The 25,804-nt window shown below is 51.2% G+C and overlaps 1 protein-coding gene across 3 annotated transcripts in view; it reads left to right on the top strand.

Moving 5' to 3' along the window:
• Window positions 1-1,721: 1,721 nt before the first annotated feature.
• The window catches only part of GPSM1 (G protein signaling modulator 1), a 64,074-nt gene continuing 39,991 nt past the window's right edge, over window positions 1,722-25,804 (top strand). For all 3 annotated transcript variants that reach the window (XM_041483878.1, XM_041483879.1, XM_041483877.1), the window contains exons 1-5: window positions 1,722-1,828; window positions 22,462-22,683; window positions 23,112-23,247; window positions 23,695-23,837; window positions 24,959-25,082. In XM_041483878.1, coding sequence (XP_041339812.1) covers window positions 1,770-1,828; window positions 22,462-22,683; window positions 23,112-23,247; window positions 23,695-23,837; window positions 24,959-25,082 — 684 coding nt within the window. In that variant the 5' untranslated portion in view covers window positions 1,722-1,769. The remainder of the gene's footprint in view (window positions 1,829-22,461; window positions 22,684-23,111; window positions 23,248-23,694; window positions 23,838-24,958; window positions 25,083-25,804) is intronic.

Genomic DNA, 25,804 nt, shown 5'->3' with positions numbered 1-25,804 from the left:
CTGCACAACCCAGGCCCTGGAATGTGCCCGAGCCATTCCTGTGTCATTAACGTGGGGGTGACCCGCTTGCCCAGAGCTCTGTGGAACACCAGAGAACTGGCTGGAGCCCAAAATGGAAGCTGGCCTCCTCCCTCCTTTCCCCTGCTCTCCTTTCCAGCATTGTTTCTCCAAAGGGCAATTCCTCTGTCTTCCCACACTCGCTGAATGCCAGCCCAGCGCTGGGGCCCAGCTCAGCTTGGCATCCTCAGTGCCCGGGGCTGAGGAAGGGCAGCAGCAGCAGCACAGCCTGGGTTTCATCTTTTGCACTCATTTGTCCTTGTCTGGAAGAGGGAGAGGCAAGGACAGACACCCCCTCTGAAGTGCCAAAGTCTCCTAGGCTGAGAAGTCCCATGTTTCCATGGCTTGTGAAAAGCTGCTTTGCACCAGGATGTTTGCTGCTGTCAGTGAAACCACAAAGCTGGGTAAAAACTGGCTGGTGTGAGGCACAGTGCCCCAGCCTGCTCCTTCCAGGAGGGGTTCTGTGGCTGGTTACTCAGGGGTGCAGGGGGCTCCTTTTTTTGGGATTATGAGGCACCCAGGACAGCACCACACCTTCGTGGGTGAGGAGACAGCTCTCAGCAGGACCTTTCAGCTTTCTCTGCTGTGGTTTATCTACAGAATTGAGACTATTCCTAAGCTGAGACACAGACACAGGTTTGTTTATGGGGTTTTGTTTCAAATTTAAATGCCCAATCAATTAGCTCTTGGGAAAGAGGCTTTTGTGGTTTGCTAGTGGGGCGTTATTGATGATGTTCTTTCCTGAGCAGGATCTGGGTTTACTCCTGAAAGGGGTTTTGAGCAGGTCCCCAGGATTCCCAGTAACTACAGGGTTCTGTGTGTGCAGAACAAGCTGCTGGAACCCAGAGAAAACCACAGTTCATAGCTGTGCTTATTTGGGGGTGGGTCTGTGAGGAAAATGACGTTTAATTTGATGTTACTGGGTAAGGGGCCCAAACTTTCAGCCAGGTTTCTGCTGAGTGACTAAGTCCCTAACTTTTCCAGGAGCATCTCAAGCTTTGGAGAACACAAGGAGATGGATGCAGTGTTTGAAGATGACCTGCATCCTTCTCTAGGCATTTGGGTGGAAATAAAAACTTAAGGCCCCAAGATCCAACAGGACATAGTTAACTGAAAGAAAGTGCAATGGGCTGGAGGGAAAATCCTTTTTCCTGGGGGATTCCTCACTACCAAAGAGAGCAGCCAGACTTTGCTCTGTGGCTGTGGCACAGCCCTGCCAGGTCCTGCCTGGTCCCAGCTGCTCATCCTGGCTGCCTCCAGGTGCAGACACTTTCGAAGACAAAAGGGCTGTGGCCAAGCCAAAACCGAGACCCATTATTGCTTTCCAGAGCTCTAGCTGGGCAGGAATCAGCGATGCTGCTCCGCTCTCCCCGGCGACAACGTGCAGGTGTGGTGCCCGCGCCTCGCTGCGTGTCCGGGGCCGCTCCCAGGTGAGCGCTGAGGCATGTCCCCGGGGGGAATGTCCCCGGAGGGATGTCCCGGGGGGACAGGGGGGCTCTGCCAGCCCGGGGGATGCCGTGCCCGGGGCTGCGCTCCCTGTCCCGCGGCGGGACCCGCCGAGCCGGGCGGGCGGGCGGCAGGGAGGGAGGGAGGCAGGCCGGGTGACATCAGCCGGAGGAGGGGCCTGCCCGCGAGTTTCTTTGCTCGGTGCATCACTTCCCGGCGCTGCTGCCATACTCCGCTGCCCGCTCCCCGCCGCGGGGCCGGCGCCCATGGCGAGCCCGCCCGGCGGGGACAGCCCCGGCTCCGCCGCACGGCGCTTCCACTGCAGGTGAGCGGGGCTGGGACAGCCCGGTCCTTGGGGACAGCCGGCCCCGAGCTGCGAGCCCGGGGAGCCCTGGGGACAGTCCAGTCCTTGGGGACAGCCCGGTCCTTGGGGACAGCCCGGCCCCGAGCTGCGAGCCCGGGGACAGCCCGGCCCCGAACTACGAGCCCGCCGAGCCCCGGGGACATCCCGGTCCTTGGGGACAGCCCGGCCCCGCAGCCGTGCCCAGCCCCGGGAGCGGGCGGAGGGAGCGCTCCTGCCCCCGGAGCTGTTGCACGGCCGGGAATGCAGCCCGAGAGGAGCCGGGAAGGACGCGGCGCTCCCTCCGGTGGGCTCCGGGGGGATCCTCGGATCCTGTGCTGGGGAGGGTGATGCTCGAAGCTCCTCGGTGCTGGGTATTCGCATGGGAGGCTCCTGATCGCACTGCGGAGACTTCGAGGCTCAGCTTTAAAACTGGGAGCTACAGGAATTTACACGGGGCTGGGGGGAAAACAAATAGCTCCAGGCTGTTTGGTGTTCGTGGCAAGGCTCGTTCTCTTCGTTTAGATCAAAACTGGAAAACATTAAACCCAGAGAAGACTAAATGAGAGACTTTGAGGCCTTACAGTGTTGTCCATGCTGTTCACCATGGTGTTTTATTTCTCCTCTAGCAGGCTGGAGGTGATGCAGTGACTGGACTATAGAGCCAAAAAAGCCCAAGAATGCTGCAAGTGTATGGGATACAGTAGCTTTTCACCAATTTTCTTTGCAGGCTCTGCAGTAATTAGCACAGCAGCTAGTGGGTTGTCTGCTTTAATGAGTGTGAGTTCATTAGGGTGGGCAGCAGGTGTTTCTTGGTTATGTTGTAGAGCAACTCCAGGGAAGAAGAAGGCAGCAGAGTTAATATCATTGCTTTGCCTTGTCTGGGGGAGCTAGAGCGAGGGAAAAACCTGCTGGATTGCAACCAGACTTGGGCTTCTTCTTTCTTTCTCTTTGTTTTTCATGGAACCTTTTTGGAGACTAGATTTTGGTCACTTTTGCAAAGGAAATTATAGTGGGAGATTGCTTTTCACAAATGTGTGCCTGCATATGAGCTCTGCTCCCAGCTGCTGGGGAAGAGAAATGGGAAGCATTTTCCTGTGGCTTATCTGGGTGGCTCTGGCAGGGCATGTGGTTTTATGAGTCTCTGCTGTGCCTTTTAGGCCTTGAAAGCAAGTGCTGGTGGAGCCTGTGTCCCTGCTCTGTAAAATAAGTGGTAACTTAGTTTCTTTCTTAATTTCACTTTTATTACAGTGCAGAAACAAGAGTGAATTCAGTGACTCTGTCTGGTGTGATGGGAGGAACCTCAGGTGACTGGGACTAAAAATCCAATAACTGCTACTAAAATCTTACTATGTGGTGTTTTATTTTTTGCCTGGGAGCATTCATTGAGGTGCAAGAACTGCAGAAGGTACCTGTGCAGGCAGGAGAGCTGAGGAAGGTATTTTCCTTCTAGGAAACAGGGCGAGGTGGGGAGAAACATGCCAAAAATGAAAGTGTTTATTCATTTTATTACAGCCTTTAGCAGTTCCCTAAATTCAACCCCTCCTAAACAAAGGCATCTGCTCTGTTGTGCTGGCAGCAAATAATCTGTGTGCTGACTGGGCCAAACATCTCTATTTACAGAGACTGGAGTCAAAACTTTTGCTACAGCAGTCACACACCACAACCCAGGGTGTTTCTGCCCCAGTGCAGCTCTGTGTCTGCATTTGCTCACCTTTCTGATGCCACTTGCTCCACACAGCTGTGGAGTTTCAGGCAGGACTTGCTGGAAGTCCAGGGCTTTGGAAGTTGTGACTCTGCAGGGCTGGTGTATCTGTGGGGTCACTGCTGGGGCTTGTTGGAATTGTCCAGTTCTGTGACTGTGCCCCTCAAATTTGAGTTTGTGTGTTCTGTGTGAGCCTGAGTTGCTGCTTTACCTTCCCTGGTGTTTTCAGCTGGTATTAACTCAGCTGTGTGTAACCTCTGAGGACTTGTTGGGCAGACTAGGACTTGTAGGAGCTGTGAAATACCTGCTGGCTGCAGGTGTCCTGCTCTTCTCCTCTGCTGCAGGTGCTCTAACCTGCCCTTTTGTGCTGGCTGGCTGATTTTGAAGGTGTTGGAAGCACCAAATCCATCCAATGGTTCCCCTGGACTGTGGACAGGGACAGGTCCACCATTGCCCAGAGATCTCCCCTGGATTTGGGCCCTTGTTTTAAAAGGCCTCTGTGGAGATTTCTGGGTTTGGGAGGGAGACGTGGACATGTCCTGGGGAAACCCTCACTGTCCTGCACTGACATCATGGAGATGTTATCGATCCCACACAGAAAGAACATTAGATAATGCTGCAGTCAGTGCAGAAATGCATTCATCTGCCCTGAGAACTCAGATAAAAGCACACCTTTCCCTTCCCTTGCTCTCTGCTCTCCTGCAGGCTCTGTTTTCCAAAGCACTCCTGGCTTTTGTGATGTTTACAAACTTCCCTTGATTGTGTCACAAACAGTCCCCATCTCACTCATTAGTGTCACCAGGGTGAGGACCTGACCTGAATGTGCATCGGGCAATTAGAGAGTGCTCTGAGAGGAGGCTCCTTTCTCCTGCTCTGATGGGAAAACTGGGATGCAGAAACTGCTGCCTTCTGACATGGAAGGCAGTGAGAGAGGGCACAACTCAGCCTGGTGGTTAAGGCAGAGTAAACTGGAGTTTGCAAAGCAAATTGGGGAGAAAATCCACGTCTGGGGTGGATTTGTTCTTTGTTTTGTGTGTCAGCAAGAGATAACAATACCATTAAATACTTGGTATTTTCCCCAGTTCTTGTAAACTCACACAACTTTTGAATCTGGACTTTATGTAAGGCTAACAGCTATTTTCTTTCCAAGAGGTGGTATTTAATTCTATCTGCCTGAGGTGAAAATTAGCACCAGCAGCAGTGCTGGGTTTGGCAAAGTGCAATCAGCTTCCTCTGTGGAATTGGGAAAGGGCTCAGCTGCACTTCCAGAAAGCTGGGAATGGCCATTTGGTCTCTGTTTACTCTGTAGATTAAACTTGAAATTGCTTATTACATTTCTGAATGCTGGTTCAGAGGCTTCTGAAAGATTCTGATTTTTCTTCTGTTGGCAGTCTCCACCCGGCAGAAGGACGTGTAAAACAGGACAAACATTTCTAAAATAGCTGTGCTGTTTAATAGCTGGCCTGGGCAAAAATTCCACGATAGCTTAGCAGGCAGTGTTGGCTTTGTTGACATCTGTCTTGGGATGTTCTGAACTTCTCACTTGTACTTTCAGCACTGGTGAGTCATGTGTGCATCCCAAAGTGGAGCCAGGCAGGACATTGAGTGTCCACACCAGCAGGGAGAGGGATCTGCTGGGCAGACCTGGGGCTTGGTGCTTTGCAGGCTTCCCCAGGATTTTGGGCATTCTTTTTGGATCTTCTGTGTTTCACCTGGTGGGATGTGGGGAGAGCAGCTCTGCCCCTGGTCTCCTGTGGGACAGGGCTGTGCTTTGTGCCTGGTACAGTGATCCTGCTTTGCCTCTGCCCTGTAGGTGCTGCTGCCATACAAACACTTCTTGTCCTCAGGGCATTGATTGGACTGTGTGCACATGTAAATGGAGCTGAGCTGATGCTCTGCCCTCTCCTGTGCTGCCTTGCACTTCTCTGATCCAGGGTTGTGCCTCTCCTGGGTGACAGCAGTCCCTCAGGATGCTTGAACCCCAAATTTGCCCTGTACAGGATGTTTGTGCCAGGCAGACCAGAAAGAGAACATTGTGCCTTGGCCACGTGTTTGTGGTTATTCCAAGTTTGCCTCTGAGTCAGCTGAAGTCAAATCAGTTTGTGACTTGGCTGTGGCCTGAGGATGCCCCTCAAAGCCAGTTTTCTGTGAGATAAATAATAATCACACCAGAGCTGGGTCTGGAAGCAGCTGTGACCCTTCCCACCTGGAATATTGGCTGTGGGGCAGGAGGGAGCTGTGCTGCCCAGAGCTCCATGCCCAGCTGCTGAGGTGCTTTTTGCTGCCTGTTGCATTGCTCACTGGCTGCTTCTCTCCTGGGAAGGTGTGTGCAAGAGCTCGTGGCCAGCAGGAGAGGAGGGACACTGGGAAGAGTTCCTGTAAGCAGGAGATTGGTGTTTGGGTCGTGGTGACTGGTTCTGTTCACTCCCTGAGTGGTGGGTCCTGTTCTGGCTCCAGGTCCTGTCAGAGCTCTGGCTGATACCACAGCATGAGCTGCTTATGCCACAGGAAAATCCTGTGTGTGATTAATTCCTGTTTTCCTGGAGGATGTGGCCAATTAGGGATCTGCTGCCCCTTATTTTCAAAGTTAAGGGAAGCAGTGCCTGTTACACCAAAGGATGAAAACGTGTTATGAAAGCTGAGAAATTGATTTGTTATAGAAGAGTGATTTTTAAAATCCTTTTTGGCTTTTCCTGTCTTGAGCCAAATGCAGCTGGACCATTCCCATTCTGGTGATTGGGGACAGGAACAGGCTGCACAGCTCCCTTGGCATTCCCCTCCTCCAGCTCAGGGATGAGAGTCCCAGACACTTGATTTTCTCCTGATATATTACATAAACCACAGGGCCTTGCCTTGGTGGTGCCTTGAGGATGAGCAAAGTCATAGCCAGAAGCAGAAAGGCTTAAAATTGGAAATGCTGGTAAAAGTCTGGGGAATCAGCTTCTCTTCTCACTGATCCAAGCCTTAGGCTTGGAGGGAGCATCTGTGGGAGGCAGATAGGAGGGGATGCTTTTAGGGGCTGGCAGTGATGGAATGGCTTAGTTTGTTAAAGGAATTTCATCAGGATGGAAGATCCTGCCTGGGTTCAGACCTGTGGAGTGTGTCTGTGTTCCAGTTAAAGCAGGAGGGCTCAGGTGTGCCCTGAGGGGTGACATTCCCACCTCTGCTTCTCTGTGCTTGGAGCTGGAGCGAGGCAGGGGGTGGGACAGGGGGTCCCTGCAGGACCACCCTGCTGCCACCTGCCCTGAGCCTGGCCTGTGTCCTGGATCCAGGCACTTGTGGATGTGGCTCCCTTCATCTGTGCTGCTTTAGCACATCCCCAGGACACACCTTTGTCACTGCTCTTTGTTCTGAGCTCCCCACAGAGCAGATGCTCTGTGTCTCAAACCCCATCTCCCCAGCTCTCATGCTCCTCTTTTCCCCTCTGTGCTCTCTTGCCTCCTCTCCAGCAGATCAGGCTTTGGTACTGGAGAACACAAGCTGTATTTTTGTTGTGGTATGTGGATTTCTTGCTGTCTCATGATTTTGCACTGGAGGTGGTGTCCAGACTTGCCTGGAGAACAGGTTTGAACTCTGTCAGGTCTTACACTGCAAGAAGCCACCAGCAGCAAGTTTCTGAAAGTGGAGAGAGGGATTTTACCCAACTCTTGATGCTGTTCTGCTTGAAGAGCAATTTTATGTCCAAATTGCTCTCAGGTGTGTCTGGTGCTGTCCCTCCCATCCCAGTCCTGCTCTCTGTGCCCCTTTGATCAGCCAGCCCAGCTTCCAGAATTCCACTTCCCTCTTATAAAATCCTGTGCCAACCAAAGCCATGAAACCCAAATTCCTGCTGGTCTGGACACACAGGCTGAGTATCCCAACCACAAATTTGGGCTGTTGAATTCTGGGCCTGGGCTATTTATATTGTCAGTGGGAAAGCTTTTCATTGACCAAGCTGCTCCCTCCCTAAAGACACTTTTAATTAAATGTTATTTGACAGATCTGCCTTTCTAATTGGCTTAGATTTAACTGGTATAAATGGGACTTTTTTTTCCCACTGAAAGCTGAAGAAAGTAGGAATCATTTTGTTGGAAGGCTATTTGCATTCAGAGTCACGTCCATCTGTTGTTTAATGTAATAAGCTAATAGAATGAAAAAAAAAAAATCCAAAAACCCCCCCACAACCAGAAAGTCAACATCCCTGCCAGTGCTTGGTGAGGAGAGGGTGAAAGGGACACGGCTGCCTCAGCTTTGGAGCTCTCTAAACAATGCCCAGCAATGTTATGCAACTGCCTAGGGAAGGAAGTGAAAAATTATCATTACAGTGCAGTTTCAAGGGCAATATTAAATGAGCAATTTGCAGCACGGCTCTGTACTTAAGTCACTTAACTCACTTCTCCTGAGATAAAATTAACAGGGCTGGTTGAGGACAATAGCCATGACCTCTGTTCCCTGAGGAGGGGGGCAGAGACAGGCTCTTTTTAGAGCTGAGTCTGAGGCATGGGACTGAGAGCCTTCAAAGTGGGCAGCCAACCCCAAACCAATGTCATGGAGGGATCCCTGTCCCACTGAAACCTGGAAAAGGGAGGACAAGCATCTGCTGAAGCACCTCACTGATATCTGCCCTTCCTTATTTCAGTGGAAGGGATATAAGAAGACCTTCTGCAAGGCCCTGGACAGTGGAGCAGCAACAAACCCTGAATTAATGTTTTGGAAAGCAGTGCTGCTGTCTGTTCAGTACCTTCAGGGTAGGAGTAAATAGCTTAAAAATCTATTCCCAGTTTGCTTCCAGCAAGAGGATTTTGCCCGAGGATGGCAGGCACTGGCACCACAGGTGTTTCCTTTCTGACTCTGAGATTAGACAGGATCCATCCAAAGAAGCTTCATCTTCTGCTGTGAACCACAGCTCTGTGCAGCTGCTACCCCTGGAGGGATTTTTGGAAGAGGAATATTGGATTGTCTTGGCTCTCCTCAAGCTTTTCTGTTACCCTTTACTCTTCCACCCTCTGGAGCAGCCGGAGGGGCTCCTCACTGCTAGTTAGGAGCTCATGGAAGAGAAAGGCCAAGAAAAAGGACTTAAATGGGGAAAACACTAATAACACAGCTCAGTGTAAGAGCTGTTTCATGCTCCACCTGGGAGCAGATGTTTTGTCTTGGAAGCTGCTTTTAAAAATGCATGGGCAGGGCTGGGAGCTGTCAGCTCTGTCTGCAGCTGGCTCTGAGCTGCACAGGGTGGCTGCTGGGGGCTTTTCTGAGCACCCAGGGGCTGACAGGGCTCCTTTCCTGCCCTGGGCACCCTGCTCTGTTCCCCTCACCCTTTCTGGCTGCTTTCACACTGAATTGGCTCCTGAGAAAGGGAGCTCTTTCCTGGGTGCTGTGGCTGCAGGTCCAGCTGCTCATCTGTGCTGGGGTTTGGGGCAGATTGCCTGATTTGCAGCCTCTCCCTGGGAGGATTGGCTTCTCTTATAGGATTGCAGCAGAGGAGATCAGCTTTGCCATAGGGCAGCACAAATAATGAATAGTTGTGGTGAGTTCCTCAGGGGAAGCCCACTGCTGGGACAGTGGTCCCTGTGTGTGGTGGAGTTTCTGCATGCCTTGATGAACAGAGCTGCACAAATGTGTATTTCCAGGTAGAACAGAGGGTTTGCTGGACCAAGTGCCTTCCCAGTTCTGTTTCCAGGACTTTCCTGACACTCCTGTGGTTTTGCAGAGCTGTGTTTGCTCTGGGGGCTGTCACAGCAGGTGCCATTTGAGTGTTCACCTGTACCTGGTGGTGCTTCCTTGGGCACTTTGGTGTGAATTGCTGCTTTTTCCTGTGCTCTGGAGCAGCTTCAGCCCAAATTAGTTAGTTGTGGGAGAAGTTTCTGTGATCCACGCTGCAGAGTTGAGGTGGCTCTTTGTGCACTCCATCTGTGGAATATCCGTTCATGCCTGAGGAGAGCTGGGAAGTGCTGATTAATACTCATCTCTCTGGGGCTATTTGTTAATTACTGTTATTCATGGTTTGTGTGATGGTGCTGAGTGGATCCTGGCAGGGTTGCATCCGTTCCAGGGCTTCAGAGTGCATGGTAAACACCAATGTTTTATTGCAGCTTTTCTGGGAAATATTGTTCCTGTTTTCAAGGGTGGGAAATTGTATAGTCTTCAGGGTGAAAGAGAACAGAGGTGGTAAAACTGGGAGCTGAATGTCCTGACTCCCACTCCTTTCCTTCAGCACTTCCTTACCCACGTCAGAGTGAGGGTAATTGTGCTAATTGTGAATTGGAGACCTTGGCTTTGTCCTTCACTGAGCCCTGCTGGGCACTGCAGCACTGGTGTCACACGAAATTACAGTGGCTCTGCTGTTCTAACAGGGAGCAGAAAGTTGTTTAGGAGGAAGTTTCCAGCTGGTGAATTAAATTAAGTTCCAGCCTCTGCCTGTTTACAAGGTGTCCCTTGCAAAGGGAACCCTGCAGACCACAGGAGAAGGAGCAGCCTGGGTCACTCTGGTCACTGAGAAGAGCCCAGAGCTTGAAGAAAGCAGAGCAGCCCTGAGTGCTCAGGCACCTGTGACTCCACGAGTTCCCTGTCTCTCAGGCTTTGAGAAGAAAGCAGTTAATTTAAAAAGGAAAGAGGGACACAGAGCAATGTTCCCTGTCAGAAAATCCTGCACGTTCAGTTGTGGGAGTGAGTGGAGCTGCCCTGCCTTTGGGTATGGTGAAAGATGGAGGGAGAAAAGCACACATCTGTAGCTCCAGTCAGGCAGGAGGGATTTGGGATGGGCAGGAGCTGCCAGGGCTTTGAGGAGGGTCCTGTCCTTACTGTCCTTGTGCACTCACCATATCCCAGCTGGTGCTGCAGCAGCAACAGCCCCTTTTTTTAGCAGCTGTCTGCAGAGATTTGTATGGAGGAAATGCTCTGGGGATTGGATCTTGCTGCAAAACACAGAGGCCATCAGATTGAGCTTGTTTATCAGCCCAGCCTGCTGCAGCATGAAGGCAGGAATACAAACCACCAGCAGCTAGCACATGGAAATACTGAGCTTCCTAAGCCACGGGTGGTTCTCTTTCCCCCCTGACAAACAAGCCCTTGTGATTTCCAGCTTGGGAAGCCCACAGGCCAGCATCTCACAGTGCTTGAGAGGAGACTGACACCCATAAAGGCAGCTGAATGTCCTGGAATTGTGATCCTCCACGTGTACCTCCAGGCATTTCCTGGCCTCCGAGTTCAGCTGAGTGTCTGTGTGTCTGCATGGATCTAAATAATAAAACATATGAGTTCCCTACCATGTGCCCAGAATTTTAAGGCTGCAGCCCTTGGCCAGCTCTGGTATGAATTGCTTCCATCAGGGCAGTAATCCAGGAAACTCCGAGCACGAACGGCTTGGCTGATGGAAATCTGTGGTTTGATGCCTTCCTGGGTAAAGCAGGGGAGGAAGGAAAGCTGCTGTTTTCTGTGTGGGCATCCCTTTGGTGTGCCCTGCTGGGAGGGCAGGCAGGAAGAGTTCCAGCAGGTACCACAAGCTCTGAGGAGATGCTGGTCCACAGAGAGCTCAGGTGTCTGAGGAGTTAATAATGAAATGACTGAAAATACTCACACTTTCCTCTGCTGTTCTGAAGAAAAGCAAAACTCACTCTGCTTGATGTTGTCTTCAATCAAACCATCCTTTGGCACCAGTGGTTTTGGCAGAAGGTTGTCACCAGCTGTGCCAGTGAGTGACCACTCTGCAGAGGGGACCAGCAGCGGATCTGTCACGTAAGGATGAGGAGTGAGCAGAGAAAAATGTTGTGTTCTTTGCATTGAGCGAAGTGATTCCCCTGTGCTGGTGGAAATCCCTTCCTGAACGGCCCTGGGTGACTCAGGAATTCCCCTCAGCTTCTCTGGGGGCTCCAGCTCTGCTCTGTGATGCTCCAAGCCCACGTGCTGAGAGCAGAGCTGAGCTGCCCAGGGCAGCTGTGAGAGAGCCAGCTCAGGAGGGGAAGGGAAGGGAAGGCAGGAGATGCTTTGCAGCCCTGGCTCCAGACAGAACTGAGTCATTTGTCGAGGCTGACGCTCTCAGAGCTGCTTGCCTGAGGCTGGCATGGCTCAGGCAGGAGAGTGAGGATGCAGCCATCCAGATACACACAGAAGAGAGAAAAGTAACAGCTCCCAACATGTGACTGCAATGGAAGTGAAAAAAAAGCCATCCCAAATTAAAGCCATGTGTGTTGGTGGATGGAACTGCTCCTGGAAGGTTGGTGGAGGCTGTTTGTGCAGCACAAATGCAGCAGCTCTGGAATGCCCTGGATTAGAACAGGCTGGCTCCTCCAGCACACGAAATCCCTGTGGAAGCAGAGCTGCTCCTGCGTGGCAGCAGCTCCCCCAGCCCACCACCCTGAGGGGTTAAGGTAAGAGCTGTCTTGTCAGCTGTCTCCTGAAGCACATTTCCCATGCAGCCTGGTGCTGTGCCATGTGTTTTTTTCACTGCTGGGTGATGATGATGTCTCTGTGCCGGAGCAGAGATTTTCTTTTTCTGCAGACATGCATAATTCAGTTGTCAGGATAAATGGGCTCCCTGGATTTGGGCATGTGTGTGAGCCTGATGCTGGATCCTCCCTTCCCTCACCAGTGTGAGGCAGGAGGGGAGCAGGGAATTCTCCCAGAGCTCCAGAGCAGCAGCCTGTGGTCTGTAAACTCATTGCAGTACCTGTGAGATCGCAAGAAGGATCTAAATTAAACCCAAAATAGGCCTGTGGAGAGGAGCATTCTTGCTGGATTTGGGAAGACTTTTCAAGAAACATGATGTTCATACAAACTCCTCCTGTGGAAGAACAGGACCAGAGCCCACTTCACACACAAAGGATGTGATCTACGTGACAAACTCTTCTCAAAATGTGTGTTTGCTGCTGTTTACACCTGTGAATGAACTGCACAAATACCACAGTGTCAGGACCAAGCTAATGGTGTGTGGGGAGGAGCAGGAGCTGCCTCCCTGTGCTTGATTTGCACAGAAGCGTTTCCAGGGTGGTTGTTTTCCATGGAGCCATGCTGGGACAGAAGTGCTAAAAATCTGGGGGGATGTGGTGGAGAACTCAGTCCCACGGTGCTGTGGAAGCAGTGGGAGCAGCTGGCAGGGTGCTGGAGGATTCCCTGAGAGGCAGCAGACACCCAGCACAGTGCCAGACAGCGGGGCTGAGTGGAATTCTCACCTTGTGTGGGACCACGTGGCTTTCTGGGACTCCTGCCATGCTTGGATTTTTGGGGGCTTCCCACCTGGTAGGATACACAGATTTTTCCACAGTGCCACAGAGTGCCCTGAAGTACTTTTGGTGCTGGTCTGCTGGGTTTGGGTTTGTACTGAGGAGCTGGAGGAGCAGTTTTAGAGATGCTGGCAAGGGTTGCAGTGGACACCTGGCTGATATTTGAGCTCCGGGGGAGCCTCTTCCCTTGTTTTTCAGACAGATGTGGAATTATCTTTACAAAATCTGGAGGGATGCCCTGTGGCTGTGTAACAGCCAGGGGAAAGGGCAGTGTCCAGTGTGAGCTCTTGTTCTCTTGGCTTTCTAAATCCTTGAGTGTTTCTGGGCTGATGCCTGATTTTTGGCACCCCTGGAATTTTCAGGGAGAGCACAACAATGCTTTAAACAGCCCTCTGAGCAGGAGGCAGCTGCAGAAAAGCAACGTCAAACTGGTGCAATCTGCTGTGCTGCAGCTCTGCCAGCAGCACTCTGTCCTGGTGGCTGGCAGGGCTTCAGCCCTGGCAGGAGCTCTGCCACGTGCCCTGTGTGACCTGGGAGAGCCACCTTTGTGAACCCTGCTGCTCTGGGCACTCAGGGCTGTAATCACTGAGAGCACGGGCTCTCCCTGGCTGGATTTCACCCTCCACACAGGCTTTACCAGATGGTCATTTGAAAAAGAAGTTGCTGCATGTTTGGATTGACTGGATTCATCTGGTTCCTGCTATTTGCTCCTTGGAGAGCTCTGCAGGAAGTACAAGGGCCAGGTTTGTGCTGGCTCTGTCACTGAGGTCCCATCCAAACACCTTTCAGGTGCAAGTGTGAGCACTCTTAGCATTCTCTGGTGAGCTGGGATGGCTCAGCCCCTCCCTGGCTCACAGCCTGCACGGCCCAGGCTCAGGGGGTGAGTTCTGTGCTGGATCCTAAAGGATCTCTCTTGGACTGGAACCCTTGGCTTGGGGCTGGAGGAAGCAGATGAGACAGGAAGGGAGCAGAACCGAATTGGCTGTAGGCTGCTGTGGAGTTAGTGGAAAAAGCTGTGGTGTGAACTTTGTCATGGTTTCCTTTGTGCTGCATCACGGTGACGATGCCATGGCCGTGCCCTGAGCCTGGGCTGTGGTTTGCAGGGGCTGTGGGCAGGAAGGAGGCACCACATGGGGACTGTGCAGCCTGCAGGAGCTTTGGGATGAGGTGGGACCTGGGACAGGCTGAGGTGGCTCCTTTGGCTGCCTGGGCTTGGCTGTAACAGTCCCTGGTGGTTCTGGGGCTTGGCAGCACCTTTTCCATGCACAGTTGTTTTCCTGCTGCAGGCAGGAGTGACTGGCAGGCTGAGAGAGGAAGGAGAAGTGGGGGCTGCAGCTGGAGGGGTTTCCAGGCAGCTTGAATGGAGAATAGACTGGGGCCTGTGAGAAAACAAGCCTTGCTTTCACTCAAGGTTGTGCAGGAAGGGAAACCTCACACAGCCTGTGCAGCTGCCCAGAACAACTGGGACCATTGTGCTGGTGGCACTTGTGGGGCTGAGCTTGACCCTGCCAGCAGCTGGGGGTGGCAGGAATTGGGGGAGGCTGGGGTGGTCTCAGTCAAAGCTGGTTCTGGTCCTGAGCTGCTCCTGCCCTGCTGGATCCTCTGGGATCCATGAGGATTCATGCCTGGCTCAGGAGCCCCTTCTCCCATCCCAGGAAAGAATCCAGGCTGGTCCCATGGCAACTGGCTGAGCCCCCACTGGGTGTCTGGGGCAGTTTTAGAGAGGAGATGTCTGTACATCTCTTATTTGTGGTTCTTGTGAGTTTGAAAAGAACCCCCCAAAGCAGGACTTGCCCATTTTCATGTTAAGTTTGACCTGAATGAGCTCCTCTATACTGGTGGGTAATATAAGCTGAATGGCATAAATAAAATAGGCAACAAATAAATCCATTATTTTCATTGTGTGGCTGTGCATAAGGCAATCACTTATTTTTTCTAGTGTATGTGGTAATTGTAACCTGCTGGATTCTGCAGTATGTTTGTTTAAATCACAGCATATATTTTAGTGAGAGATGTGCTGACCCAGTTGCCCAAGTAAGTTTGTCATGAAAAGCCTCTCAGCCTCCATGTCCTCTCCTGCTCTCTGGCTTCTGGAGGTGACTGAAGGAAACAGCATTTCACTGCTGGTGAAACCATCCCCAGGGAGCTGTTTAATGGCAGTGTGATGGATTAACCTCATTAAAGGTGCTAGTGTTGTACAAGAAAGCAAAATACTCCTGGAAAACTCAGGAAGCTTCCTTCGTTGTGCTGAGTTCATTCCAAGCCTCCTCTGACAAAACAGAAATGTCTAAACCCCGTCCTGCTGCAGGTGCTGGTTTGCCTGGTGCTCTGCAGGGCACATTTCAGGGGTCAGGTGCTGCAGGAACAGCCCAAACTGCTGGATTTTGTGTTTCTGGGAAGGAAAGAGCATCCTCAGGCATCAGCATCGTGACTCCACTTGTGTTTGGCAAGCTGGTGCTCCTGGCCTCTACATTTATTCCTGTTTTTCTCACATGGCTGCTGGTGGTTGGGTTTATGCCCTGCTGATGAGCTGTGCAAAGAAATTGTGTTCCAGGCTCATTTCATTCTCACTCTTCTTGAAAGTGAGTTCTCCTGCACAGTTCTCCTTCAGAGAATTTGATCAGTTCATACACTTGGTGGATTCATAATAATTTTTTTCCCCGTTTGGGAGTCAGGACATGTTTTAATGAATTAATTTTCAAATTGATATCTCCTTAATCATCACTTCCTCAGACCCTGCAAAGTATTTGCATCTTACAATTTAAGTGCTTTGAAACTGGCTATCAAGTGAAACTGTTAACCAGGCTGAGATGAAATTCACATTTGCACCTTAATCTCGTCTGAGCATTTTCAAGTGCTGGAAGTTAATTACATCCATGGTAGTCCTTTGATACTTGAGTAATTTTGGAGCACAATGACTTAAATTTCTGCACATTGCCCGTTAGAAATTTCACTCCTCAACTGACACAGAAAAATTTCCTTGTGCTCTCTATTCTTCCTGTGGGTCCAGCTGGATTTGTGGGCAGCATTTGGGTCATGGATTCAAGGTAATTGCTGCCAGGGTATCATTTACTGACAGCCCAAACCTCCCAGGTGTGGGTCAGGTTTCTGCAGGTCAGGGATCTCTTCAGCTCCTGGAACTGGGAGCTTTTCTTTGGTTGTTTGGGTGGTGCTGAGCTGGGAGCATCCCTGCCTGGATGGAAGGGATGCACCTCATTCCCCTTGGGAGGGAGGGAGGGGCTGGCAGAGGCTCTGGGAGCCAGGGCTCCTGGCTTCCTTTCCCTTCCCTACAGCTGACTCACAGCAAGGCATAATTTTCCCCCAGAGCCTCACTGCCTGTCTGAAAAAGGGGGTAACTGCTGCCCTCACACCTCTGCAAAATATTTGGAGTCTTTAGGTTAAAGTTCCTGCACCTAGCAACTCAGAGTCATAAAAAAACCCCATCAAATAACTCTGAAAACAGCAAACCTGCACCTAGCAACTCAGAGTCATAAAAAAAAAAACCATCAAATAACTCTGAAAACAGCAAATAGCTCCCATCTGTCCTCTGCTCCCCCATCCCCACGGATCAAAACCACAGAGGTCGTGCAAGCAGGGATGACTTTTGCTTTCCAGCAGGCAGTGGGGAGTTCGGATTTGGATTTGTGACAATGACGCAGCTTGCTGGAGCCATTCCCCATTGAAATGGGGTCTCATTCAGCACTGCTAATGAGAGGGTAAAGGCAGCTAAATACAGCTGTCTTCCTCAGTGTCATTTGGGATTTATTAGCAAATATGCAGTGGAATTGAATCCCTTGTAAGTACTCTGCAGCTAATGGTAGATAGCAATTAGCTGAAATGACTACTGTGGAGCACTGATGCTGCAGCAGAGAGAGGACAGGAAATCTGGAGCCAGCACACAGACCCAGCAGCTTCCAGAACTCCCTGGAGTTTTTCCCTCTGGATTTTCTGTTTCATGCCCTCGGCAAAAGCCTGCGGTGAAAATCGCTGGGTCTGGGTAATCCCCAGAGCTCCAGCTTGAGCAAACACTTCCCCAGCAGCAGGGAGTGTGTGGATATTGTTATTTCCAGCTCAGGGGTCACCGAAAGGACTCACTGCAGTGTTCCTAGCAGTGGAAGTGTGTGCAGTGGGAGCCTCCTCCCCTCCAGATGTGCAGGGGTCTGTCTGGCCCAGATGTTTGGAACCAGTTCAGAAGTTGGGGAGGACTGGGTGCAGCATTCATGGTCTCATCTCTGACCTTTTCCTCTCCAAACTAACAGGAGGTTTTGTTTCCTTCCCCTCACTGATGAGGTGAGGTGTAGGTCAGGATGTCCCAGGGGTTCTGCCCTTTGGCTGCAGAGGAACCAGCTCCTGTGTGCTGCTTCCAGCTTCCAAAAATGCTTTGAATCAGGCTCATTTCGTGGAAATCTTGGTTTGTTTGTCACCCTCCCTGCCAGCCTGTGCTTGAGACAGAAACCTGCTTGTCAGGAGGGGATCAGAGCTGGGGATGTGATGTGGCTGGGGAGTGAGGGGCTGTGCTGGCCACGTCCCACCAGATCTGGATTTGGGAGAGAGATAATTGAGTATTTCCATTGTTCTCCTGCCAGGTTGCTGCTGGGTGTGTTGGTGATGGAGAGGAGCAGTGTGGATAAAGGGACTGAGTGATGGATGGGTGCAGTGCTGTGGAAAGGAGATGCTATTTGAGGGTAGGAAGCTGAAATCCCCTGTGTTTAGGAGCAAGGAATGGGATTTTCTTAAAGATTGGAGCTCATTTGGGAGCAAGTGAGAGAGAGAGAGGCAGGTGTGGATGTGCTGGACCCTGCCTGGGGCACAGTAAACAGGGAAAACTGCCCCAAACCCTTGGGAGAGTGCCCCAGGCAGAGAAGAGCAGTGCCTGAGGCTAAATGGGTATAAATTCACTGTGAATAACTCAGGCTGTGCCTCAGGAGGGTCTGGAACAGCTTTCCTCAGTAGGGAGGCAAAGGAAAATATTCAGACCACTCTCCATCAGTGGAGGGGACACATCCCCAAGGGTCTGAGGCCACCTGGAGCTGGTGCCTCAAAGCCATCAGCTCCCTCTCAGGTGCAGGAGCCATGCAGGGCTGGGAGAGGAAATTGCCGAAGGGGAATAATTCCCGGCTTGATTGACTGGCAGCACACCCTTAAAGAAAGTCATTCTTGAAATGCATATTTAGTTCGTTAAGGCAGTGAATATGCATTTACACTGAGCACCTGGTAAATCTGATCGTTTTTTTGGTTCTGGAGAAATGTTTAATTGCCCGTCACCAGCGCTCTGGAATTAGATTTATTTTTGTACAAAACCTAATCAGATTGCAAGTAAGATGCTAAAATCTGTTGCTTCACTAATTCAAATCAATAGAAATACTAAGGGGGATTTTTTTACTACTCTTGGTGGTTTTGATGGGTTTTTTTCTGCCTTACCTTCTGTCTAAAAGCTTGGAGTTTTGAACTACACGAGGTCTGATTGGGAATGAGCTCTGCAATCGCCCCCACTAACATGAATCAAATATCTATAAATACCTTTCCTTTTCCCTTCTCTCCTTTTTTTAAAGGCAGTTTCACCTTGCAGACAGGAAGAGTTTCTCTTGCCCTGTGACATTTGCAGTATTTAAGGCAGCAGACAGGTGACCCCAGGCTCTGTCTGGTGACATGATAATTTTCTGTGTGCCCTGATGGAGCTGTTGTCAGCAGTGACAGGTTGCTGTGGGCAAGGCAGCCCTGAGCAGGGTGTTGGGAGGTCTGAGTGTGTGGTGTTCCCACTCTGGGGACCTCTATCATCACCCAATTATAATATCCTAATTATGGTGTCTGACAGCAGTCATGGTGATCACTGATAATGGCACTGGTGGCACCTTGTGTGTTCCCTTTATTTCTCACAGTGTCCTTGGCTTCCCCAGCACTCCTGGGACTCTCTCTGCCTTCTCCAAATTGCTGAAAACGTTTGATACGTGAAAATCTTTCTATTTGACCGTTTCCAGAGGCACATTTTTGCTGTGGAGTTCTTTGAACAAGCTTGCAGCAGGCAAAAGGCAATCTGTGCTCCAGCTCCTCATTAGCTGCTGCCTGACAGTGATGGGTGACCCTGGGAATTCTTGTTCAAGGCTGCTCCTCCCGTTTTTCTCAGCTCTTTCTGCCTTCACATCAGTTATCCTTTAAAGAAAGACTTGAGGAGGAGGGAGGGAGGCCCTGCCCATGCTGGATGGGGCAGAGGTTTCCTGCTGCCTGTCCCTGCACAGTGGAAGGAGGAAATGAGTGTGAGCAGTGCCATCCCTTCTGGGCTGGAGACTGGCAGGTGCCACACTGCTGGGGACCAAGTCATGTGCCAGCATCGTGCCACCCACTCACTCCCCTGGCAGATTTCTGAGTGCATTGGTGGCCAAACACTGCAGTTATGTGCCTCAGCCCCACTGCTTCCTCCTGCCAGAGGCTTTGGGGCTGTGGGTGTATGTTCAGAAAATGCAGACAGCAGGAGAGGTAGGGCAGGGCTTGCACTTTGCTGTCATTGACTGTTTTCCCTTCACTGCCTGGTTCAGGCTCATCCTTGCAGCTGTGTTTTATGGCTGGTTGAGCTGTGGGCTTTGGAAGCTTTTTAAAGTGGAATTTTAGTGTGCTTGAGTTTTGTTCCTTGACCTTTAGTTGATTCCTCTGCCCTTGGCATTGTTTTGCTGCGTGCTTGTGAGCCTGAAGTGATTGAACTGCATGCAGAGGTGCTGCAAAAGCAGCTCTGGAGGGCAGGTGGGTTTTACAAGTGGATTGTGTTTCTGTTAACAATTGCAATCCTTGTTTGTTGTCCAAGGCAGCGAAGGCTTGGCAGAGCAGGATGCAGGGAAAAGCCTCCTGTGCCTTCCCCTTGTTTGCTCAGGTCCCAGTCTGAGCAGTGATGTTAATTAGATAAGTCAGATACTCTGCAGAGCGGCCTGTTCAAGGACAAACAGATTTTAATTAAGGGCTGTGTGCACTGGAAGGTCATGTCACTGCCTTGTGCCTGGACAGTTACTATGGGAACACCAGGAAAGCACCCACAGAGTGTGAGAGTGTCACAAAGTGGGCTCGGGGGCACAAAATTCACTTTGGGGTGTGGCAGATATGCTCCCACCCCTGCAATGTGTACCTGGGTTTTGTTCCTGTGGGAATGGAAACCTTCAGTTCAAGCTCTTAAAATCACCCCAAGAATTCCACACAAGCTGTACAGCAATGCCATGGATTTGGGAGATTGGTCTCCACCCCACTTTTTTGGACTGTTTACAGCTGGTGAACTCAATTGCTCAAAGACAACCTGGATATTGGAAAGAGTTTTGTTTGGGTTGAAATTGGAGTTCAAATTAGTTTGCTTCTGTCTCTGCCACCTTCTAACTGGAATCCAACATGAACTCCAGTGGTAGTGGCTCATTGCTGCATTTCAGCTCCTCTCAAGATTCATCCCCACTGAGCTGGCTGAAGTTAATCCTGCTGATTTGAGTACAAGCTGTTTCTTGTCTGCCTTCAGTCCCAAAGCTCCTTTTGTTTGGGATGTATCAGCAGAGACTTGTCAATACCTGAAGATGATGGAGGATCTACAAACCATGGATGTACCTTGGGACTGATGAAATTTTGGTGGGATCCCTGGGTAGAAACTCATTCTTACTAATTTTCATGTGGTCTAGCCAGAGGATCAGCAGAGAGAAGTTAAATGTTTTTGATCCTAATATTTTTATTCCTGCTGTCAAACAGAAGCTGAGGCAGGGACAAATGCTGCACTGGCAGCACAAGCAGCTTTCTTGTATAAATAAGATAGCCACTCAAATGTGGGCTTTGCTTTGGAATGAAATGTTTGTGTGTGGGAGTTTGAGGTGGGAGCTCACAGGAGCTGCTTCACAACCTCCTTCTCCTCTTGTCACCTGGTGGCTTTGGGGACAGATGGACAGCGAGCCAGAAGAGGTCACAGGTGTGTTTGGAGGGAGAGTTTCAAACCAGGTCTTGTGCTGTTTTTCTTTTGTTTGGCCACTCCTTGTTCTGCTTTGGAGGATGCCAGGTGTTGTGTCTTTGGAACCACAGGAGCAGGGACATCAGCAGGGAGACTGCCAGGGAAATGGGCTTGCATTTCAGGCACTTCATGAACTGCTCCTGGAGGGGCTGCCTTTGTAGGAGGACACAGTCTCCAGCTACGTCAGGGAAGGCATAGGTTGGATATTAGGAAAAACTTTTCATCGAAAGAATAGTGAAGTACTGGAATGCTCTTCCCAGGGAGGTGGTGGAATCACCATCTCTGGATGTGTTTAAAAAAAGGCTGGACATGGCACTTGGTGCTGTTGGTCTGGTTGAGGTGTTGGGGCTGGATTGGACTCGATGATCTTAGAGGTCTCTTCCAACCTCGTTATTCTGTGATTCTGTTTCCTGGCAGCTGAGCAAGCACTGTGCTGCCTGTTTGTAGGAGAGCACGTCAGGGTTGGTGTGTCCTGCATGCCCCTCCCTGTGCCCCGTGGTGGCAGGGGAGGCAGAGCTGGTGTGGGTGGTAGGAGATGGGGCAGCACAGGCTGGAGCAGCAGGAGCTGTGTCCTGGAGCTGCTCTGTGCAGGGCAGGTTGTCCTTGCTCTGCAGAGCCCCTCAGGGCTGGGCTGGGGCTCCTGGGTGGCTCTGGGGAAGCATCTCCCAGGGCTCAGCAGGAAACTGCTCCAGGAGTCAGCTGGGCAAGTTGTGCTCTTGGGCTGGGTACCACAGACTCCCTGCAAGTGCTGAGAACAGACTGGAAACCACCTGTGGGCATTTATTATCTTCTGACAGACCCTTGCTGTTCTGCCTCTGGACAAGGGAGCTCTGTATTTTTCTCAGCAGATGTCCACCTTTGACCTAGATAGTTTTGACTTTTAAAAATAAATTGAGCAGAAAAAGAGCAAAGAGAAGCATGAGGATAGAGGAGCAGGAACATGCTGTGTCCATCCCCCTTGGGAAGGGGCTGGCTTTGCAGCAGGCTGGACATTTCCAATGTAAGCTTGGGATAGGCATGGTCTAACAGGGACAGCTGTGACTTAGGGAGGGCTTGGAGCACTCAGAGGGGAGTGTTTTCTGTCTCTTGAAGCAGTGTCACTGCTCACAGTGCTCTTTCTGACAGCATGGAGTGTGCCAGTGCCAAAGGTGTCAGAAAATGCACGGGAGGAAAGCTGCCCTGGAGGCCAGTGTGCTGAGTGCCTGTGGAAAACTGACAGCAGGACAGTTAATGGAAAGCAGACACCGAGCTGGGAGCTGCTCAGCCAAGAAAATCTGCACAGTCCAGGCTTTTCTCTGGTATCCAGGAAAAACCTGTTACCATTTGGCTTCCCTCTCTGTTACCCCAGGGAAAATGGTCCAGGTATAAAGTCCTGGATATGTGGCTTTGCAGCACCTGGAGGAAAGCAGGTGTTACTGCTGTGATGATTCCGTGCCTTGGAGCCAGGAGCCCTGAGCTTCTTGTGCAGATCCTGCTGGGAGCCCAGGGGCTGCCTTTGTCTGCTTGCAGATGTGGTCTGTAATCAGAGAATCACAGAATGGTTTGAGTTGAAAAGGAGCTTAAAGACCCTCTCATCCCGAACCCTGCCATGGGCAGGGACATCTCCCACGGGAAGGTGGAATCTGGATGCTCCTGTGTTCTGAGTCCAGGGGAAAAATTCAAGGTGTGCAATGAAGCAAACCCTGTAAGCACTGCAGAGCAGAGTGGGAGTACTGCAGCCACTCCCTAGAAACAATTTCCTTGTTTTTGGCAGGATGGAGGCATCCTGCCTGGAGCTGGCCCTGGAAGGAGAGCGCTTGTGCAAGGCTGGAGACTTCAAAGCTGGGGCAGCCTTCTTTGAAGCAGCAGTGCAGGTGGGGACAGAGGACCTGAAGACTCTCAGTGCCATCTACAGCCAGCTGGGCAATGCCTATTTCTACCTGAAGGAGTATTCCAAGGCCCTGCTGTACCACAAGCACGACCTCACCCTGGCCAGGTGAGTGTGGCAGCACTGTTTCATCCTCATCAGGCACAGCCCTGAGTGAGGGCAGGCTCTGTGGGGCCTGAACCCAGAAATACACATCCCAAATGGGCCCTGAGGGGGATTGTCCTGTGGAGAACCTGGGACTCACCAAGGATGGGGCAGCTGCCTTCAGAGCAGGGAGATGGAGAAAGGGATGTGGATGTGGGAGGGTGCCTGGAGCAAGAGCAGGGTCCACTTCTGTCCCCAGTACTGCCTGCAATGACCTGCAGTCATTAGAACAGTTCTGAAACAGCAAATTTGGAACAGGGATCTGCCTTCAGAATTGTGGGAGCCTGTGGGAAGCTCTCCAGCCAGATGTCTGTGCTAAGCTGCAGCTTAAATCTACCTCCAGCAGCTGGTGAATAAAAGTCTCTGAGCTCTTCAACATCTTCATCTTGTAGAACCATTGGGGACCGAATTGGAGAGGCCAAGGCAAGTGGCAACCTTGGGAATACCCTGAAAATCCTGGGGCAGTTTGATGAAGCTGTGGTTTGCTGCCAGAGACACCTGGACATTTCTCGGGAGCAGGGAGACAAGGTAATGGTTCCAGCAGGAAATATTTCCTGGCTTTGAAAATAACCTGTCTGCACGTCAATGAATGTGATCTGCTGAAGGTGGGCTTTGGGAGGAGCTGAAGGGTGAAGCTCTCCCTTCTGGCTGCCATCACACATCTGCTGCTGTGAGGGTGAAGATGGGGAAGGACAATGTGGGCTTGTGGCTCTGAAAGATGGGGAAGGACAAGGTGAGCTCATGGTTCTGAAAGATGGGGAAGGACTTGGTGGCCTCGTGGTTCTGAAAGATGGGGAAGGACAATGTGGGCTCATGGTTCTGAAAGATGGGGAAGGACAATGTGGGCTCATGGTTCTGAAAGATGGGGAAGGACAATGTGGCTCGTGGTTCTGGCCATCTGTGCCCAGCAGTGGGAGGTCCATGCTGGGATGTGAAGTGTGATACCTTGCTGTTTCCTGTTCTTCCTCCCTTTAGGTAGGTGAGGCCAGAGCTCTCTATAATATAGGGAATGTTTACCATGCAAAGGGAAAGCACTTATCCTGGAACACGGCCCAGGACCCGGGCTACCTGCCTCAGGAGGTCAAGGACACACTACAGAAAGCTTCAGAATATTATGAGTAAGTATCCAAGCTTGGCCAGCCCCTTCTCCTGCAGGGAATGGGGCCACTGGCTGAGAATTTGCAGGTTGTAATAGATTAGGAATATTTCCCTGAGATGCCAAGCTGTGTTGGCAAATTAATCTCAAGGAAGGTGAGGAAAGGTCTTTTATAAAATCTGAGCTGAAATTCATGCTGGCATTGGCTTTGTAAAACTCTGTGGGTTGAATTGTCATCATGCAATGAAGTGCAACAGTCTGCTGCTTGCCAGAGCTGTGCTGGGAAGCTGAACTCGCAGCTCCTGTGGCCCCTGCTGCTCTCTGCTGGCCTCTGTGAGGATGGATCCCTGTGTGTCTCCATCCCTCTCACCCAAGGGAGGAGGCACTTTGAAGTCCTGGTTCTTCTCGAGGATCTGCACTTTGTCTCACTTGCCACAACCTTCCTTTTCCCAAATCATTTCAAAGATCAGTCATGTGCCACCAGGGAAGGTCAGCACCAGAATTTGGGGCTTGTGTTTTTCTCCTTGTGCTTCAGAGTTCTGCTTTTGTGATGCAGTTTTTTAAACAGGCTTTTTAAGTGAAGAGAGTGCTAAGATCTTTTATCCCTCCCGTGGTATCTGAGGATGTGATAGTGCCCATGAACAGCTCACCACCCTTTTTCCAAGGAGTGGTGCATGTAGCATAGCCAAGGGGTGAACATGTGCCAGTGATGAGTGCTCCACTATTCCCTGTGTGCTGAGTGTGTGAAGGGGGTAAAAGCAAGATAAAGAAATGCCAGGAGGCTCCCAGAGCAGAGCCCTGGCGTGGCACTGTGGGTCTGGCCTCTCTCCCTGCAGCAGGACAGGGAAATCTTCTTCCTGTGGCCCTGGTGCTGCAGCGAGGCCATTTCTGATTTAGTGTGGGATGGATCAGACCAGCTGTGTGAGCACAGCTGTGATTCTGCACAGAGCCACCCACTGCCTGAGGGGACAGGGCAGCAGGACCTGCACCCCAGCTTGGCTTCAGCTGCCAGGGCTGTCCAGCACAGGTCACCAGCCTGTCACCTGTGCTTGGGAGGGAAATGCCTTCTCCAGGGCTGCCTCTCCTCCCTTTCTGTCCCCTGCAGGGCTGTGCCTCATGGATGCTCTGCCTGGTTTCTTTCAGGAGGAACCTGTCCCTGGTGAAGGAGCTGGGGGACAGAGCTGCACAGGGCCGGGCTTATGGCAACCTTGGCAACACCCAGTACCTCCTGGGCAACTTCAGTGAGGCCATTGCCTTCCACAAGGAGGTAGGAGACACCTCTGCTCCCTTCCTTGGCCTGGCAGCAGATTTTCTTCTCACCCCAGCTCAGCAGAACAGGGAGATGTTTCCCCCAGCAGTTTTCCTCCTCCTGTGTGAGCCCCGGGCTCTGCCCTGTTGTACCAACTCACACTGAGCAAATCTTACTCCAGTCCCATCAGCACCTCGTGAGCAGCTTGAGGGAAGGGTGCTGTTGGCTTGGAAACCAAAGGAGGTATCCAAGGGCAAATTGCAGCTGGGTCTAGCAAGGAGGTTTTTTTCTGCTCTTAATTTGTCTCAGTCTAGATTTTAATAAATGCAAGCCATGAATTTAATTAAGCTGCTGAAAGAGCTGTTGATCAAGAATAAATGCTGCTTGTAGAACATAATAACTTTCTGCAAAGCTTTACAGGGAGGTGAGGTGACAAAGTCCCTGCCCCAATTCAAATGCAATTTAGCTTCTGTTGCAGAGTGTGTATCAGTTCCCTTGCAGTGGAAGGTGAAAATTCACTGCTCCTCTGTTTTTTCAATGCTGGGGGGACAGCACTGGGGTGCAGCATCACTCCCACTTTTCCGAGAGCCCTTCCTGATGCTGAGCTGCAGAAGAGGGAGAGGTTTCCTGCTGCAGCCACCCTGCCAGGGAGGCTCAGCACCTCGCTGGGGTGGGAGCTTTGCAGCCCTGGCAGCTGATCCCCAGGGCAGAGGGGACAGAGGGGTCAGTGCTGGGGGACA

Source organism: Pyrgilauda ruficollis, unplaced genomic scaffold (assembly GCF_017590135.1).
Source record: "Pyrgilauda ruficollis isolate IOZ18807 unplaced genomic scaffold, ASM1759013v1 scaffold62, whole genome shotgun sequence".
In the NCBI taxonomy this organism is placed as follows: domain Eukaryota; kingdom Metazoa; phylum Chordata; class Aves; order Passeriformes; family Passeridae; genus Pyrgilauda; species Pyrgilauda ruficollis.
The sequence above is the reverse complement of the archived record's forward strand: the minus strand, read 5'-3'. Positions and strand labels throughout refer to the sequence as shown.